This window comes from Perca fluviatilis, chromosome 8 (genome assembly GCF_010015445.1).
Source record: "Perca fluviatilis chromosome 8, GENO_Pfluv_1.0, whole genome shotgun sequence".
NCBI classification, from domain to species: domain Eukaryota; kingdom Metazoa; phylum Chordata; class Actinopteri; order Perciformes; family Percidae; genus Perca; species Perca fluviatilis.
This window is the reverse complement of record NC_053119.1, coordinates 27,015,823-27,033,775: the sequence shown is the minus strand read 5'-3', so window position 1 is coordinate 27,033,775 and position 17,953 is coordinate 27,015,823. Positions and strand designations below refer to the sequence as shown.

The 17,953-nt window shown below is 41.4% G+C and overlaps 2 protein-coding genes across 10 annotated transcripts; one reads left to right on the top strand and one right to left on the bottom strand.

The window, feature by feature from the left end:
- Nucleotides 1–176: 176 nt before the first annotated feature.
- On the top strand, nt 177–15,079 carry agbl2 (AGBL carboxypeptidase 2). 6 transcript variants are annotated; one of them, XM_039808579.1, is made up of 24 exons: nt 177–292; nt 1,409–1,538; nt 1,919–2,092; nt 2,320–2,427; nt 3,157–3,304; nt 3,437–3,692; nt 4,930–5,331; nt 5,538–5,680; nt 6,267–6,426; nt 6,636–6,762; nt 7,025–7,125; nt 7,246–7,358; nt 7,475–7,553; nt 7,641–7,760; nt 8,106–8,186; nt 8,287–8,385; nt 8,568–8,637; nt 8,776–8,931; nt 9,027–9,057; nt 9,166–9,386; nt 9,516–9,654; nt 12,932–13,044; nt 13,213–13,367; nt 14,945–15,079. In XM_039808579.1, exons 1-23 carry the CDS (start codon nt 185–187, stop codon nt 13,248–13,250), a joined length of 3,117 nt encoding a protein of 1,038 aa, XP_039664513.1. In that variant the 5' UTR covers nt 177–184; the 3' UTR covers nt 13,251–13,367; nt 14,945–15,079. The 6 variants fall into 6 exon arrangements, with proteins under 6 accessions (XP_039664513.1, XP_039664519.1, XP_039664516.1 ...); XM_039808582.1 differs by having other exon boundaries at nt 210–454; nt 12,932–13,367; XM_039808580.1 differs by lacking the exon at nt 177–292 and adding an exon at nt 461–962 and having other exon boundaries at nt 1,447–1,538; nt 12,932–13,367.
- On the bottom strand, nt 14,213–16,339 carry tmem17 (transmembrane protein 17). Of its 4 annotated transcripts, none has more exons than XM_039808588.1 (5): nt 16,154–16,339; nt 15,691–15,794; nt 14,933–15,046; nt 14,681–14,824; nt 14,213–14,513 (listed from the first exon to the last, which is right to left on the bottom strand). In XM_039808588.1, exons 1-5 carry the CDS (start codon nt 16,242–16,244, stop codon nt 14,436–14,438), a joined length of 531 nt encoding a protein of 176 aa, XP_039664522.1. In that variant the 5' UTR covers nt 16,245–16,339; the 3' UTR covers nt 14,213–14,435. The 4 variants fall into 4 exon arrangements, with proteins under 4 accessions (XP_039664522.1, XP_039664520.1, XP_039664521.1 ...); XM_039808586.1 differs by having other exon boundaries at nt 15,990–16,334; XM_039808587.1 differs by having other exon boundaries at nt 16,008–16,333.
- Between the last annotated feature and the right edge of the window lie 1,614 nt (nt 16,340–17,953).

Genomic DNA, 17,953 nt, shown 5'->3' with positions numbered 1-17,953 from the left:
TAGGAAAACACGACAGCAAATATGGACACATGGAAACATGAAACTTTATGATTTGCTGAAATGTTTTCCTATTTGCTTTATGATTTGCTGTCGCCGTTTCCTATTTGCTGTTGTGATTTGCACTTCAGGGCCACCGTAGAGAGGAGAGAGAGAGAGAGAGAGAGAGAGATGGGAGATCCATGGGATGACCGGGGATGACACCATGGATGACAGGCAGCGAAAGGGCCGCAGGTCGGATTCGAACCCAGGCCTCTGCAGGACGCTGCCAACAAGGGGCGGACGCTCTTACTGGGTGAGCTAGAGGCCGCCCCGTCGTGCTTCATCTTTAACGCCATCCCCACATCTTCACTCGGGAACTGCTTCAATTGCAAGGCACCGCCATGGCAACTGCGGTGTTGTTGGAGACGCTCGGTTGCTTGGCAACATCACTTACTTCGTGAGGGTACTTCCATAGGTACTTCTTCCACGCCTAGTAGCCGCTACCTTTGCTTTTTGCTGTTGTGTTAATGAAAAAAAGTTTACGTTGTGTAATTGAAATGTAGCTAAGTGGCTGCCAGGCATTGATACATATTTAAAAAAACAACAAAAAATATCGTTTTACAAGTTGAGAGCGGCACGATAGCAGTAACGTTAGCTAGAAGGAGCTAAAGAAAATGTTAGCAAAACAGGAAAATGCAAATAACGTCGACGTAAGTGATTCGCGAACGATGTAATGGCGACCGAGTGGTCTCAAAAGGTGGATATAGGATTTAACCTGCTGAGTTTATGCAGAGAGACCGGGACGCCGGTCCTGTGCTGAAGACGGACATTGTAACGTTACTGCTTTATGAGCTATTGTGTTCGAGCTAACATTACTGGTAAACTATAACGTGATAAGTTTACTTTATAACTGTGCACTGAATGGCAAAAGGAAGACTTTCTCTGGCGTTTTACTTTGAGCAGAAAGGCAGTCCAATGTGCCTGTGAGTGCCTCACGTGAGTTTTCTCCAACATGTTTTTTGTCTTTCTTGCGAATTCATTAAGTGTATCAAGGTTATATTTTGAATACGAGCTACAGATACATGTCATCATCATAACCTTATTGGACAATATCCTAAAAAATGTCTCAGTCCAACATTGGTTTGTTTGATCATTAGTGGTATGTTACTTCCAATACATTTCAAATTATATATCTATCAATCCTATCCTATGTTGTGTAAGATCAGAAAAAAAACTAAACTGTTCTATAACTAGCTAGCATTTCTATACGACTCAAATTTGTTATAGCTGATATTCTGTGAGAAAATGGAATTAGCTTCAAATATTTGATATTGGTTCATGGTGATAACATAATTCATCTTTGCAGTAGTTGATAGATGGGGCATCAGATTGGTAATAAGTATATTGATTACTTACATTTTCCAACTAGGCAGAGAAAACACCAACCATGGCTGTCTCTGCTATCAGGAATTGGTGGAATACCCACCAGTTGGACAAATCGGACACCAATGACTCTAACACAGAGGAAGATGAGGAGGAATTAGCAGGGAGGAGGCAGTGTAAGCTGTTTTCACATATGTACTGTGCGCTTGTAGCCTAACTGTTGCCTAAAATGTTAATTTGAAATTTGTAACTTTACCACAAAGATGTGGTATCGACCTGTTGCTGTTCAACCACTGTCTCATGTTTGATGTGGAGTGTGAATTCCTACTGTGCAGGCTTTCCAGATCATTATATATTAAAGAAGCTCTTTTGTGATTGAGATAATTAACACAAGCAGGTGCAGCATAATCCCTTCTTAAATGAACAAGCTTGTGTGGTCTAGGTGAAGTAAGGGAGCAGCAGACCTGATTAAAAATGGATATCCATAGTGCACCAGTGAAAGAACAGGAGCATAAAAAGACCACTCACTGAAGGTGTGATTCATGTCTCCACTCAGTATCTATAAACCTTAGTCAGACTCTGCGGACCAGGCAGCTGCTCATTGACTTTGATGGTGGCCGACCTACTTTGAGTCTCAGGGCACCGCTGGACCTAGTTAACTTCCCATCTATCTTCCGCCCTCGTTGGCCCATAGAATGTGAGGTCAACAGCGACATCATCCATCACATTGGTAATTTTAAATTGTATTGAAACCATTATGTTACTGGATATGTTACTGATTTGCACAAAGGCTTATCAATGGTGTTAATCAGCCAAAGAGTGGAAATTGTGAGCAGATGCTTATGGCAAAACATATCCCATCTTAAGTAAAGAAGTAACAAAATGTAAATGAATTAAACCGAGCCCTTTTGCTGTTACTGTCAACACGTAATGACACCAAGAGAGTGTGTGTTGTAGAGTGGGACCCCCCAGAGCCAGAGCCTTTCTACCAGCCCACAGGACATGAGAGGACACCCATGCCAGCAGGAGAGGAGAGGGAGAAAGTGGTATACTGCATTGACCATGGTAACTTATGACACCTAAGGCATTTTTTGTTGTTGTACCACCAGGTTACATGTATGGCTATGCAGTGTATTATGTCATCCTAGTGTTGTCAACAGATCCTTCTGAACACAAGATAATGATAGGAACCTAATACTGGAGTTACTTCATGCTATATGTTTCCCTGTTTGACTTTGAGGGCATCTTACTGCAAACATTTGTATACTAGTGAGGACCCAACCTAACTCCTTAGTGCTTCAAGATGTAGATTTTATTTAATTGCAATATACGTGCTGTATAACAATGTACAAGTCTTGCTCACTGTTTAATATACAATAATGGGAATTGTGGTGGGCCATTGGGTAGTGTCTTCCCTCAGCTGTGCTATCCTAGATATTATTTTTAGTGTTGCTGCCCCATCCCTCTGGAACACCCTCCCTGCAGATATTCGTAATGCTACACCCCTGCACATTTAAAAAAACAAAACAAAAAAAAAACCTCCTGAAACACCACTTGTTGATCACAGCCTACAACCTCCCTTAGTATAGCCACTGTAATTCTCTAAAGAGTCCTTGGGTTTCATGAAAGGCGCTATATAAATAAAAGTTATTATTACTAATAATTTTCTAGATAAATATGAAATATGCCACTGCTCTCTGAAAAACAATGCCAGTCCATGTTTATTGAAAGTTTTAACATATTTAGCTGTTTATATTCACTCACACACATTCATGTTGTTCTCACTCTTTAAAGCAACTAAGCGTCCCTATTTCACCTGCTCCCGGGTCGGAGGAAGCAGGGGGCCCATTAAGAGCGCCACTTCTTATGACGGTCGGACAGACTTCACCCTTGAGTTTGAGTCACGCTTTGAGAGTGGGAATCTTCAGAAGGCTGTGCAAGTGTAAGTCTCTGCAGCCTAATCTACTGATTAGTTGTTGCAGCTTTTCACCCATTACTGTATATTTTCACTCCTGTTAGTTCTTACTGTGGCTCCAGGTTAAGTTACTCCCCCCCCATATTTTCTTCTGTTCAGGGGTGTCTATGACTATGAGATCACCCTGCGCACAGACATGTACACCAGAAAGCACACACAGTGGTTTTACTTCAGGGTCAGGAACATGAAGGCTGGAGTGACCTACCGCTTCACCATCGTCAACTTGATGAAGAGCAGCAGCCTGTATTCACAGGGCATGAGACCACTCCTCTACTCTGAGAGGGCTGCCAACGACAAAGGGATTGGATGGCAACGCACTGGCTCCAATATCAGATACTACCGTAACAGCAATCAGGTAGGTGAACTTTCTGACATAAGATGAAAATGGTGTCTCGACTGGCTTTTGATAGTAAACTGTAATTTTCTAGCCGATTTTCTATTTTTTTTCGCCAGCGTTGTCATTTTCAGTTTATGTGATTATAGAATAAAATAGAATTTGCAGACATTTTAAACTTGTTTTAAATAGGTAATCATCTTAATTGAATCATCTTTATGTCCTATCAAAAAGGTTTTCACTGCATGGTAGTGCAGGTAAAGGAAGCCCCGTGAGTGAGTCCATCTTGCCATAAGCAAGGGAACAAAAGGACAACATTGACTGTAGTTGAAATAAAATGGCCTTCACTAGTAATAAAGTAGTGTTGCTGTCCAAAAATGAATGATAAAATAATTGATGATGTCCAAATAATTCCCTTAATCAAAATAATAATAAAAAATACTATCTGCTTTTTTTGTGTAGACTACAACCTGTCCACAGTGATGTATAGTAAATGAACTGACAATGAAAGAAGACTTAAACTTAAAATTAAATTGGAAGAGAGGAACAGTGAAGGAAAAACTGCCCCTACTTCATATAAACTGGAATACAATTTTACTTTGGCAGCCGCCTTTCATCTAGACATTTCACAAATTGAGTGAAGTCAGCATTCAAAAGTTAAAGATGCAGTAGGTAAGACTTATTAAACTAACTTTCTGGCATATTTGCTGAAACGGACCCTATGTTCGAGTAGAACTACATGAAGCATGTCATTAAAAAAAAAATCTGGCTCCTCTGGCACCACCTACAGCCTGTAGTGCAATTTGCAAAAATCCACCGCTCCCTGTTAAGATCCTCCAATCAGGGCCGGGGGGGTGGGAGGGTGTCTAACTGCGTGTCAATCACTGCTCAGGCACATGCATTCTTTCTCCCTCATGGGGGGAGGGGCTTAGGAGACCGTTTTGGGCTTTAGCAGAAAGGGGGGGAGGGACTGAGAAGTTGTCAATGTTCAAATTCTTTGGCTAAATCCTGGATCTGCACAATCCTACCTACAGCACCTTTAACATTGCTAATTGATGTTTGCACTCAAGTGCCAAGAACTGAAATAAATCTAAAACGTATGGTGTGCTTTGGGAAATGGTTTGTGTTAAAATGAAGTTTGAGATCTGTATTAAGTCAATTAAAGGATGTAGAAACTTCTGTAGTTCTTTACTAAATTGCAGTTATAATTGAAGAAGCAGGATCTCTCTTAAAAACCATTATCTCTGTCTCTATTTAGAATACAAAGGACAACAACAGTGACACAGTCACCCTGTACTCACTCACCTGGACTCTCCAGTTCCCTTATGACTCAGACACCTGCTACCTGGCCCACTGCTACCCCTACACCTATTCCCACCTGCAGCGCTACCTTAGGCGCATTTCTTCCAACCCAGCAGTTGCATCATACTGCACACTGCGGGTGCTGTGCCACAGCCTTGCTGGGAATGCTGTGTATGTGGTGACAATAACGTCCCGGGGTGGCGGCAGAGTGGCGGGTAGGAAAAAAAAGGCTGTGGTGGTGACGGCCCGAGTGCACCCTGGAGAAACCAACGGATCCTGGATGATGGAGGGGTTCCTAGACTTCCTGCTCGGGGACTCGGAAGATGCTCAGCTACTCAGGGACACTTTTGTTTTTAAGGTGAGGGATCTCAAGCTCACAGCCTCCCGTCTGTCTTACAGTATGATCATGATCATTACTTTAGTATCTTCCAATTTGTGATATGTCTGAAAAGCAATTTCTGAAGTTGACGGTGAATGAGGTTGTGTTGAGATTTATATTATGTTGTAATGCCATATACTGCTATTGAACATGTTTTTTTCCCCCTTGGATTTGTGTTGCTGCAGGTGGTGCCAATGCTGAACCCAGATGGTGTGGTAGTGGGTAATTATCGCTGCTCTCTGGCAGGCAGGGACCTCAACAGATATTACAAGACATTGCTCAGGGATTCCTTCCCCTGTGTGTGGCACACCCGAAACATGGTGGAAAGGTATAACTGTACACATGCAGCAACAAACACATTAAACGCACTAAACTAAAAACAGAATTTGTATTTAATGGCCCTTTGAATTTTAGTAGAAATTAAGCAATTTGGTGTTTTCATTTCTAAATGTATTTCTGTGTCTAAAAGTGTTTTCCCAGTAAATTGCTAACAATACAGTTCAGATGTTACAAAGGCTATTTTATGTATTAATCTAAAGCATACATAGAACACAAAATGATCAGTTCTTTCACTTTTGTATTAGTGAGCAACAAGGTTGAGTTGTTAGTAGGACTATAGTCTCTGACGGATTGGGATTAAGGTGAAGATGTAAGAACAAAATAAACAAACAGACACATGAAAACTCATTGCAAGTCTTTGTGCATTGAACACAGATGGGTTATTTAGTCTGCGTTTGCTCACTAACTTTATGGGAGAAAGCAGTCCAGCTGTTGGACTTTATCTGTACAAAAAGGCATATTTCTTTTAACCAGATCTGATGTTATAGTAGTCTAAACAGGTTAGAAAATGGCTGGATGCCAGAAAGATTATGATGATGCCATGAACTGGGCCTTTTATGATCTATTTTCCCCAGGCTGATGGCTGAGACGGATGTAGTTCTTTACTGCGACTTTCACGGCCACAACCGTAAAAACAACGTGTTCATGTACGGTTGTAACAACCGAGGGGATGCTTCGCTGAAGCTGCACGAGAGAGTCTTTCCACTAATGATGAGCAAGAATGCCAGTAATAAGGTAAAGTCACTGTTTTTGAACAACACTTTCAAACCCATATTTAGTCTGAGGAAAATAGGGCTTCTATTTACATCATGACACCACGCTTATTCAACAGTCACCCATCTGTTACACAAATATTGACCATGTTTCAGAGGCAGCGTTTCTTTCTTCATATTCATTTGTGCATACTACATTTCAACTACATCATCTATGTCACTCTTTGTTAGTTCTCCTTTAAGAGTTGCAAGTTTCGGGTGCAGAAGGGCAAAGAGGGAACAGGACGAATCGCCATGTGGAGACTAGGCATCAAAAACAGCTACACTATGGAGGCCACCTTTGGAGGCTCCACTCTGGGTGAGTTTAGACTTTTGTGTGTGTGTGTGTGTGTGTGTGTGTGTGTGTGTGTGTGTGTGTGTGTGTGTGTGTGTGTGTGTGTGTGTGTGTGTGTGTGTGTGTGTGTGTGTGTGTGTGTGTGTGTGTGTGTTGTATGGTGTGTGTGTGTGTGTGTGGTGTGTGTGTGTGTGTGTGTGTGTGTTGTATGGTGTGTGTGTGTGTGTGTGTGTTGTATGGTGTGTGTGTGTGTTGTATGAGGATCTATCATGTGTTTGAATGTTAGGCGACAGGAGAGGAACACATTTTACTACTCGAGACCTGAAGTCCCTTGGCTTTTACTTTTGTGACACCCTGCTGGACTACTGTGACCCAGATCCAACAAAGGTGAGAGATAAAGCAGCATGTCTATAATTTATATATAAATGTATAAATGACTCCTTCCACCGCTGGTGTGTAAGTGTGCGTGTGTAGCTGTTATTTAATGTTATTTAAATGTTATTTCAGACCACTTACTGTCTGACAGAGCTGGCAGCGTTGTTGACAAAGGAGGTCAGAGAGAGGCTGGGCAAAGATTTGGGCACTGACTGTAACTTCTCTGTGTCTGACCTGGAAACCAGGTGATAGAGTAATTTATTATCTTAAATACACATGCAAACCCGACTGGGGCAATATGAGATATTTAAATGTGCTCTCATTCAGCTTGAGTGTGAATGTTTCTTGTTTGCTTTCACAGCACCAGTGGTTCAAATAGTTCTGATTCTGATGGCCTCCCGGTTCATTTACTCAACCAGCCACAAACTGCCCACCCAGAGGTACACTGACATAAGATGATATGATATGATGATGATATGATATGATACACTGATCACTTTACCTCATGCTCCTGATCTCCTCCACAGCAAACAGTGAAGAAGAAAAAGAAACGCTTGAGGAGTTGTAAAGAGAGGGACACGCTGCGACCAGAGAGAGTGAAGAATAACACACAGCCAAAGGTCCTGCAAAGCAGCGTAAAAAATATTGTAAGAGACTAAATTAACCACTCATTAGTGCACACTGGAGCGATGCTTGCATGACTCTTGTATATGGATCTATAGATAGTCTTTATTGTCCACTGGGGAAATTATTTTTTCACAGTCTCTACAGGGCCTCACAAATATACATACATACATACATACAGTAAACATTGACACCTTCTCCCCAAACACCCTATAATTCACAGTTCCCTCCAACCATTCCACTGACACCCCTTGTGCACAGCATACACAACATATGAATAAATTACACACACATAACAATCTATCATGTGCACACCCTTGTCTGGTTACTGACCTTTAACAAGACTGATTAGCGAAAGGTCTTTGCAGGAGTCCAACCTGCCCCATGAGGACACAGTTAAAGGGATCATCCAAGAGAAAACTGTTGGAAGACACAGGAAGAAATGGCAGGTATGAAGTTGAGAGAGTGTGAATATGTTTAGGAGACAGGAGCCAGGGAAGTGAGAAGATTTTCTGACCTGTTCCTTTGAATATTTTGGTCTTTGTGAAGGCAAAAGGTCTGTTGAGAAATGCGGAGATCCCGCCTCCCACCACTCACCCTAGGGAGGTCTCTCAGGTGACTCTGTGGCAGGGCTGCGAGCCGGTCAAGGTAGAGATGATCCTAAATTCTCTCACAAAATCACCTTGTCCACACCACCTGTTAGATCATCAGTACACATTATTGGCCAGTGACATCATACATTCACTCACTCACACACCCACTTCAAGTTGTATTGATATAACAGCATCTGTAATTTTGACTTGGGTTTTGGGCTATTTTCTGCGTTTTAGGACAGAAACATGAAAGGTGCATGCCCGCATCACAGGGTAGAAGCATGTCCACATCTTGGCACGTACACAGGTAACATTTATTTTCACACCCTCACTGTTTAATTCACCACTATCATCAATGCAGTACTGCGTCTGCCTTTTGACTTCCAAATATAAAGCAGATTTGAATACACTCGTAACGTATCATTTACTTGGCTTATGTTCACAGATGACCTGGGGATGTATACAGGACAGTGGAGGTGCTCCTCTCAGCTGCTGCACCTGAGTGCTCTCCTTCCACCTTCTCCAAATCCCATCATACATTCCAGCCAGCAACAGCAGCGCTGCCCCCAACAATCCTTCGTCTCCTACAAAGTCTACAGAGGTTTGTCCGCATGCACAGTAGCTTAAGATAGAACTGAATTCATGTTTTCATGTTTCTGTAGCTCTTTAGTAGTCAAACTTGTCTCCGTCTTTTAGGGCTGCCATCTTCCCTTACAGCGCTCCGCAGGTAAGCCTCACAGAGACATTGTACCCTTATCAATAGAGCCTAGATAACTGCATGTTGAGGTACTTTCCGATTCACGTCCATTCAAGGGTTATGTCTCTTCTTTGTTAGGTCTCCCTCATCCGTGTACATCAAGATGATCCCAGATCTTTTTCCAAGAAAGCGCTTGCTGTCAAGTTTCACCACTGACAAGGTCGACGCCAGGCATATTTTAAGAAACTCTTTACTGGCCTCAGAACGTGACTCTGTGCCTGAGGATTCCTCCCCGTCACACGCAGACATGACCGAGACCAAACGACTAAATGAGGAACAGGAAGAAGACTCCTCAGAAGGTTTCATATGCACACTTATATTTCATATATCATACTGATATATGAAACTGTAATTATTCACTATATATTAGTCTCTGTTTGCTAAACTCACCTTTTCGGCTTTATTATCTGATTTTGTCATTTGTTCAGTGGGTCTGTCCCTGTTGAAATGTATACCACTTGGAGAGCAGAACCAAAGAGATCTCACCCCTGACGTTCCCCGGAGAGGAACTGAACCGCGCAACTATTTTTTGCCTGTTCAGAAGGGAACAGACCTGAGAAGAAACGGGTGAGTTTGCTTTGAACTGTCTTGAGCACTCTCTCTTTGTCTGTCATTATGTCTCTGTTAAAGGTCCCATGACATGGTGCTCTTTGGATGCTTTTATATAGGCCTTAGTGGTCCCTTAATACTGTATCTGAAGTCTCTTTCCCGAAATTCAGCCTTGGTGCAGAATTACAGCCACTAGAGCCAGTCCCACGATGAGCTTTCCTCAGAACGTGCCATTTCTGTGTCTGTAGTTATTGAGGAGGAGAGGGGGGGTGCAAGGTGGAGAGTGGGGGTATGCCCTTGAACAACTGCCACTTTTCTCGTTTGAAAGCCTCTCTCTCATGGGTTGGCCAAATTCTCTGGGTGGGCAAAGCAGAGAAAGGGGAGGTAACCTCGCTTGTTATGACCTCATAACGAGCAAGATAACCAGAACAGCTCATCTGAGCTTTCATTTTCTCAAAGGCAGAGCAGGATACCCAGGACTCGGTTTACACCTATCACTATTTCTAGCCACTGAGGGGACCATAGGCAGGCTGGGGGAACTCATATTAATGTTAAAAAACCTCATAAAGTGAAATTTTCATGTCGTGGGACCTTTAAATGTGCTGTAGGTAGGATTGTGAAGATCCAGGAAGATAAAGGCCAAAACGGTCTCCTAAGCCCCTCCCCCCACAAGGGAGAATGAATGTGTGTGCATGAGTAGTCATTGACATGCAGTTAGACACCCCCCCCCCCTGGCCCTGATTGGTGCATCAGAACAGGGAGCAGTGGATTTTTGCATATCGCACTACAGGCTGTAGGTGGTGCCAGAGGAGCCGGATTTTATTTAAATGACCTGCTTCATGTAGTTCTACTGTACATGTAGTTTCAGCAAATATGACAGAAAGTTAGTTTTATAAGTCTTACCTACTGCATCTTTAAATGCTCAGGTGGCTGTTGCAGTTCAAAAAATTGAAAAATAGGCCCTGATCTGATCGTGCAATGATTATTATTTTCTTTTAATTATTATATCATTATGGGACATCCATGTCAGACCATGTGCCATTTGCTATGAAGCTTGATGTGGAAAGTCTCCCTGAGTTGATTCAGGGGGTGAATGATAGCTGCAAGACTAAATTGGATTGGGCAAAACTCACAAATGATGATCTCTTGACATACTGTATGAAAACTGAGATTCTTCTTGGGAATATTTGTTTACCCAAAAATGCTATTATGTGCTTGGATGTGAACTGTAATGATATTTCCCACTGTGAAACCCTATGTGCCATGTATGACAGTATTGTGGGTGCAATGTGTGAGGCTAGTAGATCATACCTTATTCTACCTGTAAAAACAAACAACAGTAAGCCTGGCTGGAACAAGCATGTTGAGCTCATCATGCAGAAGCTAAGGTAGCATTTAAGGCATGGGTGCAGGCAGGCAGACCCAGAATTGGTCCTTCCTTTGAGTATAAAAAGCGTACTAGCGCTAGACTCAAATATGCCATCCACTACATTGGTAAACATGAACAGGCTATGAGAGCTAACTCTATGGCTGAGAAACATCTGGGTAAGGATGTTATTGGCTTTTGGAAGGAGGTGAGAGCTCTAAACAGGGTCAATACATTGCTTCCGTGTGCTATAGAGGGGGTGTCTGGAGCTGACAATATAGCTGAGCTGTGGAGGCAACACTATTCTGCCTTATTTAACTGTGTTAAAAGTGACTCCTACAAAGTGGCAAATATTGTCAACAGTAATCCAGAGATAATCACCTCCAGTGAAGTCTGCCAGGCCGTAGCACAGTTATTGGATAAGAAAGCGAGTGGGCCAGACCATATCACAGCAGAGCACCTTAAGTATGCTAGCCCAAAGGTGGCAGTACTGCTTGCTATTTGCTTTTCTGGATTTATGACCCATGGCATGCTACCTGAATCTATGTTGTCAGTTACCCTTGTGCCTGTCATTAAGGACAAAGCTGGCAAGGTTGGGAGTTTGGATAATTACAGGCCGATAGCCCTAGCCAGTGTGATATCTAAAGTACTGGAAAGAATTCTGCTTGATCGTCTATGTCCTTATATTGGTACCACTGACAATCAATTTGGCTTTAAAGCTAAGCTTGGTACTAATTTGTGTATTTATGCCTTGAAGGAGGCAACACAGGGGGTACATAAGGCAGAATTCATCTATGCTAGTTGGTTTTATTGATGCTTCCAAGGCCTTTGATAGAGTCAATCATTATAAGCTATTTGAAAAACTGAGCCAAAGGGGTGCACCTGACAGTATTATAAGAATTCTGGCTTACTGGTATGCCAACCAGAATATGCAGGTTAAATGGGGTAATACAGTCTCTGCCTCCTTTGGGGTAAGTAATGGGGTACGTCAGGGGGCTACTCTCACCAGCACTCTTTAACGGTACATGGATGAGTTATCCAACCAATTGACAAGATGTAAAACAGGCTGTATGATTGGTAACGCTTTAGTAAATCATCTCATGTATGCGGATGATTTGGCCATCTTCTCTCCCAGCAGTGCTGGTTTTCAGTTGCTACTGAATATCTGCTCTGAATATGGGGTGAAATATGATGTGTTGTATAATGGTAAAAAGAGTGCTGTCTTAATATGTAGGACAAAAATGGACAAAGACATTTGTTTTCCAGACTTTTATCTATCAGGACAAGTGATGAGTGTCTGTAATAAAATGTAATATCTGGGTCACTACATTACAGATCAGTTATCTGATGTGAAACTTTCACATGTGCACGAATGATGTCAAAATGAGTCTGTTTAAAGCTTATTGCACTCCTCTGTATACTGCTCCCTTATGGACTAAGTTCAAAAAGGCAAGCATGCAGAAGCTTAAGGTTGCTTATAATGACTGTATGAGGATACTGCTCAACAAACCCAGGTGCTCTAGTGCAAGTGAGCTGTTCTGTAATGCAGGGGTCAGCACCTTCCAGGCATTGTTGAGGAGTCTCATCTACAAATTCATTTGTCGCCTGAACGTCTCCCAAAATAGCTTTGTTATGCTATTAGTAAATCCTAGGTTTAGTGCCTTACGATACCAATCATCACTATGGAAACACTGGTATAAGTGTCTTTTGTAGAAATGTGGTATTGTTGTTTCTTCTGGATTTTATTTCTTTGTATATGTTTTTATTTGTTTTTAAGGTATGTTGTATGTCATGTCTTTGTCTCTTGAATGGACCTTGAGTCTGGAATAAAAACGTTGATGAATTATTATAAGTATTATACATTTTACCTCATTTTAATGGTCTTTCAAATGTTTTCTGTGCTCCCTGTCTTTTTTTCAATTTCCTCAGACTAGGCAATGAAACTTTGGAGGACAAAAGGCACCTGGGTGTATTATCCTCTTTGTCAAAGCCTTCTGGCCTCATGAAGATGGAACGTCCACGTCCTAAGAGTGGCACCCTTGGTACGCTTCAGGCTAAGGACATCAGGCACTATTACTCTGGAAGAGAAAGCCAAATAAGTGCGGCAATGGTCGCAAGATCGTCACAGTCTGCCCCACTGTAGGGCATAATATTCATAATATGGAAACTACAGATTGACAGATATTGTTCTCTCTCTATTTTCGGGCCAGTGATGGGAACCTGCTCTGATGGATCAAGAAGACTATGATGTGTGCTCGAACTTCAACAGATGTGTTAAACCAAGTGCTTCCCAACCTTTTTGGTCCGAGTTACCCCCCCACAGCCCTGTCAGATGAACTCACGTACCCCTTCATCAATTCGCAATGTATGTTCCAAATGTATAACACTATTCCTTTTATATAAAACAAGTTTTCATAAAATTGAACTGTCAATATTAAGGATGGTTTGGTCAGCAATACTACTACCAGCCTACTAGGCTACTACTACTACTTAGAGTGAAGCTGAATATTTCAACAATTTATCCGCTAACGTTTCTTTTAGCTCACTATTTCAACCATGTATCCAGTACATGACTTATAACTAATCCTTTGAACTGTTTAGCCATTACTTTTAGCTATCTGTTTAAACTTCTGTGCTCGCTTGCTAACTAGTTTTCTCTTACCTAATTGCAACATGTGGTGTTACAGTTGACTTAATGTTAATATCTGGATATGTTCTTTTTATCATGTTCAAATTACAGCAGTAGAGCTCTCCAATCTTTCCACGTACCCCCTGGCAACAACAGAAGTTCCCCCTGGGGTACACGTATCCCTGGTTGGGAATCACTGTGTTAAAATTCACACACATATCACGATGCAGTGTAATACCAATAGGAGAGAAGATTTTTTTTTCTTCAATTTTGATGAAATTGATGTTTATCGGTGTTATTAGGCAATGGTTATGGTTAGGTGACTAGAAGTCAACGGTCGCAGCGCTGCCTTTGAGTCGACGTTGGGGGCTTAAAACACCATCGAGCAAAATTGATTTAAACTCTTGTATTTTTGTTTTTACATAAAAGGTCACAACAATGCTTATCTATTTTCTGCAGTGTTGATATTGATAAGAACGAGATTTACTGATGACAAACCTTTGCGTTCGGGTTCTCAGAGTACATCGACACAACATCTATAATAAGTTACAATAGCTGTCTAATAAATGATACACAGGCTCTGTTATATACATTTTATTTATGGCAATGCTACAAAAACAAGAATACAATGTGAATATAATGTGCATGAAATATAAAAATAAATATGTTCAAACATTTTTCTCTTGAATTCTCAATCAGGGGAAGGAAATATCTCATGGACAATATGTGATGCATAGTATTACATATTGTCTGGGAAGTGTAAGGATGTTTCAAGGTGTGGCCGGGACGTCAGAGCTTCAGAATTCAGTCAAACTGCCGGAGATGAAATTGGCTCTCTGTGTGTCGGACCATGTTCCGGAGCGCCACAAAACCAGAGAGGGCCTGGTTCATTCAGGAATGAAAACATAAATTAAAAAACATTTAAATCCAATCAGCGACAATCACCAAATGATGAAATCTAGAAAGCATGCACAACATAACATATATTTAGGTATATGGAGATTATAAATGGTAGAATTACAACGGTCGGTTTTTAAAAGTTATCGTACCTGTGTGAGTATGAATGTGGCGAGGACTATGTGAACACCTCTCTCCAGGGGTTGTATGAGAAGGGCTTCGTTAAAGAGCAGAAACAGGATGAGTGGAAACTGCAGCAGGATGCTCAGCAGCCAAAATCCAGCCAACTCTGGGACCTTCCACAAACGCATAACATGAGTTACAATCTCTGCCCTGCGCTTGTTTTGTGTGCGTGTTGTTGCGTTGACCTGTTGTAATTTATTCATGTGTGAGTGATTCGCCACCTTTTCTTGCAGGTTCCCAGCGTATCCCAGAAAGAGTCTAATGGCCTCGATCAGAGTCATCAGGATGAGAACGGTGACGAGGATGAACTTGTAGTAGTCTGGCAAGACAGGATACTGGAAGAAATAACATTTACAACAATGCAGGCAAATTAACTGAAATTAAATCAACGTGATTCATTCAAATGGGCTTTTATGAAATAGTCTGACTTGTTTCCAGGTCTAATCCTGACAATTAAAATTAATATTTGACCAACATTTATCACGTTTCAGCTTTTCGGGATCATTTGCTCAGGGGGGCGCTACAGGTGCATCACAACAAGGACTAACCATAGAATAACAGACTCAAGAACAGTTTTTTTTTTCTTTTTTTCCCAAAAGCCAGAACCACTTTGAACTCACACATGCACTGACTTCACAGTCTAATCCCCCAACAACCCCTGGACTTTCTTTCTTCTACCCACCTACCGTGCAATATTTAATACTATTGATAATATTGTGCAATTCCATTACCTTGCAATATCTGTATACTGTGCAATATCTATTACTCACACTGTATATAAAACCATTTTTTTATAACCCCCCTCCCCCTTTATTTTATGTACATGTTGGCAGTGGAAAAGGAGTTACTTTTAATCTCCTTGTACATGTGTATAGTGACAATAAAAGGCATTCTATTCTAGAAATAATGATAGCAGTATTTCACATCAGCCGTGCGTCCTCTCCTCCTATCTCACTCTCTCTCTCTATTTGACTTTTACCTTAAGGTGCAGCATTACAGTTTCACTGATCCACCACACGGGGAAGAACCACATGTTAAAGTACAGAGACATCTGGAGGTGGAGACTAGACAGAACCCGCTTGTCTGAAAAGAAAACAACAGAACACACATGGATAAAACAATTCCAGCAACAACAGCTGCTGTAAAACTGTGTTTGAGGCCAACATATCTCAATCCAACCGTTCCTGACTCTAGTAAACGTTAGCTAACTAAGCTAACGCAATGCTAATTCGTCCATAACGTTAACGTTATCTAGCTATCTGCACTCTTTGAGTTTACCGTGTGGCAAAAACGTGCCTTTCTCATTTGGGAAAGGCTGACTCCGACTCTGGTCAAATAACACATTCCGGGAAAAGTCCTCTAAACCTTTTCTGAACGTCTCCGGCAGATCCATCGTGGAAAATGCTCCCTAAACACACATATCACCAGGAGGAAAAACACACCGCGCCTCTTCCTCACTGCAAGGACGCTCAGGCTGCTGCCGTCGTTTCCCTGGATACCAAAGAAATCTCGCGTTCCGCTCAAATCTCGCATGGAAAGTGTGTACAAAGAGGAAAATGAACGTGCTCTTGTTTCCTCTGTTGGTTCCTTGCCTCCTCGTTTAGTCTACGTAGGCTATAGCATTTTATATAGCATATATGGTTTAGTCCTTTAAAATGTTTAAATATGACACAACCCATGACGAAAAATAAGATTAATAGCAGCAGGTCAACAGCTAATATTATAATTATTTATTAATAATATGAATAAATAATTATCCTAGTGTTTGTCTGTATTAATATGGAAATCTAATAGAAATATAGGCAAAATAATGCAATAAAACAGTAAGAAGATATAAGATATTAACATTGTATAATATAGTGTGGTATATAAGATATAAGATAGAGGACTTCCTGTTTCTCTAGTAGTGCATCGCCAACTATTGGTCTTGCTGATATAGAGCTTCAGGTGATTGTTGTTGCACCATGTGGTATGTGTGTGTGTGTGTGTGTGTGTGTGTGTGTGTTGGCCATAATAATTAAGAATCAATAGAAAGAATAAGAAAAAAAGAAAACATACATTTGATATGATGACAATAATTGAGTTTGCGAGTTGAGTAAAAGTACAGCCATCGGTGTGTATGCAGGTGTGTGCGTGTGTGTGTGTGTGCGTGTGTGTGAGAAACAAGGAATATTCCTCTCTCACAGGTCCAGTAGCACTGCAAACCACCCTGGGCCTCGCTTAGGGTGGTAAAGCATTTACAAAAGCATTCTGCAAGTCCTATCACTTATTTAAGAGCTCAATGATTTATCTTAATCCCTTTGTTGTCCATTTTCCTGCAGTACATCCGACAGTTTCCTTGACGACAAAGAAAAAGTTCAACCTCCCGACCAGGTGAGAAGGATGGCCGACCACAAGACGAGCTGGAGAGGGAGGGTCACTCGGGATTTAGTCAACTAAGTAAGTAAGCCCTTACTAAGACGTCAACAGTAGCAAATGTTAAATAAACTGGTTATAACAGCCAACACTTTTTTTTATAAATCTGTGACAATACAGATTAAAGTTCTTTATTAAGAGATCTTCTTTCCCCAGGCTGTCACTGTGATGAACACTTAACACAACTCCATAGTGTCAGGATCAGTGTGCAACAACCCCTTAATGCCAAGCATCCACCTTTTAGTCAATTATATATTTAATAGTGTTAAACACACAACTTAAACATGTAAAAATCTGTCAAATACTGTATCTACTGTCATATCCACCTACCACAGATATTAAGGCAACCTGTTGTATTAATATAACAATTGTGTTAACACTTTGCCATTAAAGATGATTCTGAGATTATTGAGTCTGCAGGAGATATGTGGTGAAAAAAAAATGAATGTCTTTTCCTGTCTCTTTGGCATTTCAGGGCATCTGAGAGTGGACGTAAACCAGCCGCTCATCCCAGGGCACCCTAGCACCACAGCAGTCCACTGAACCACGCTCAGCAAAATGATAAAAATGATAAATTGAATTCAGCATGAATTGTCTACCCTCTGGTAGGCGATACAGGGCACTGTTCGCCAAAACCAGCCGACACAGAGACAGTTTCTTTCCCCAAGCAGTCACTCTGTTGAACGCTCAGAAATAGCCCCCACCCTTACACTGAACAAAGTCAATCAAAACTGTTCTGCCCATCTTCCTCATGTATAGTTCAATCTTACAATTACAATATTTTTATTAATATATTACCATTGCACTAAACTGCCTTGCATTATATT

Excerpts from the sequence above, each read along its gene's own strand:
- agbl2 (XM_039808579.1), top strand. The coding sequence starts at position 185 with ATGACCGGGGATGACACCATGGATGACAGGCAGCGAAAGGGCCGCAGG. Across the intron at positions 2,093-2,319 it reads CGACATCATCCATCACATTG|AGTGGGACCCCCCAGAGCCA; the intron begins GTAATTTTAAAT and ends TGTGTGTTGTAG. Across the intron at positions 7,359-7,474 it reads GTGTCTGACCTGGAAACCAG|CACCAGTGGTTCAAATAGTT; the intron begins GTGATAGAGTAA and ends TTGCTTTCACAG.
- tmem17 (XM_039808586.1), bottom strand. The coding sequence starts at position 16,104 with ATGGATCTGCCGGAGACGTTCAGAAAAGGTTTAGAGGACTTTTCCCGG. Across the intron at positions 15,047-15,690 it reads CTGTAATGCTGCACCTTAAG|TATCCTGTCTTGCCAGACTA; the intron begins GTAAAAGTCAAA and ends TATTTCTTCCAG. Across the intron at positions 14,514-14,680 it reads CCACATTCATACTCACACAG|GCCCTCTCTGGTTTTGTGGC; the intron begins GTACGATAACTT and ends TGAATGAACCAG.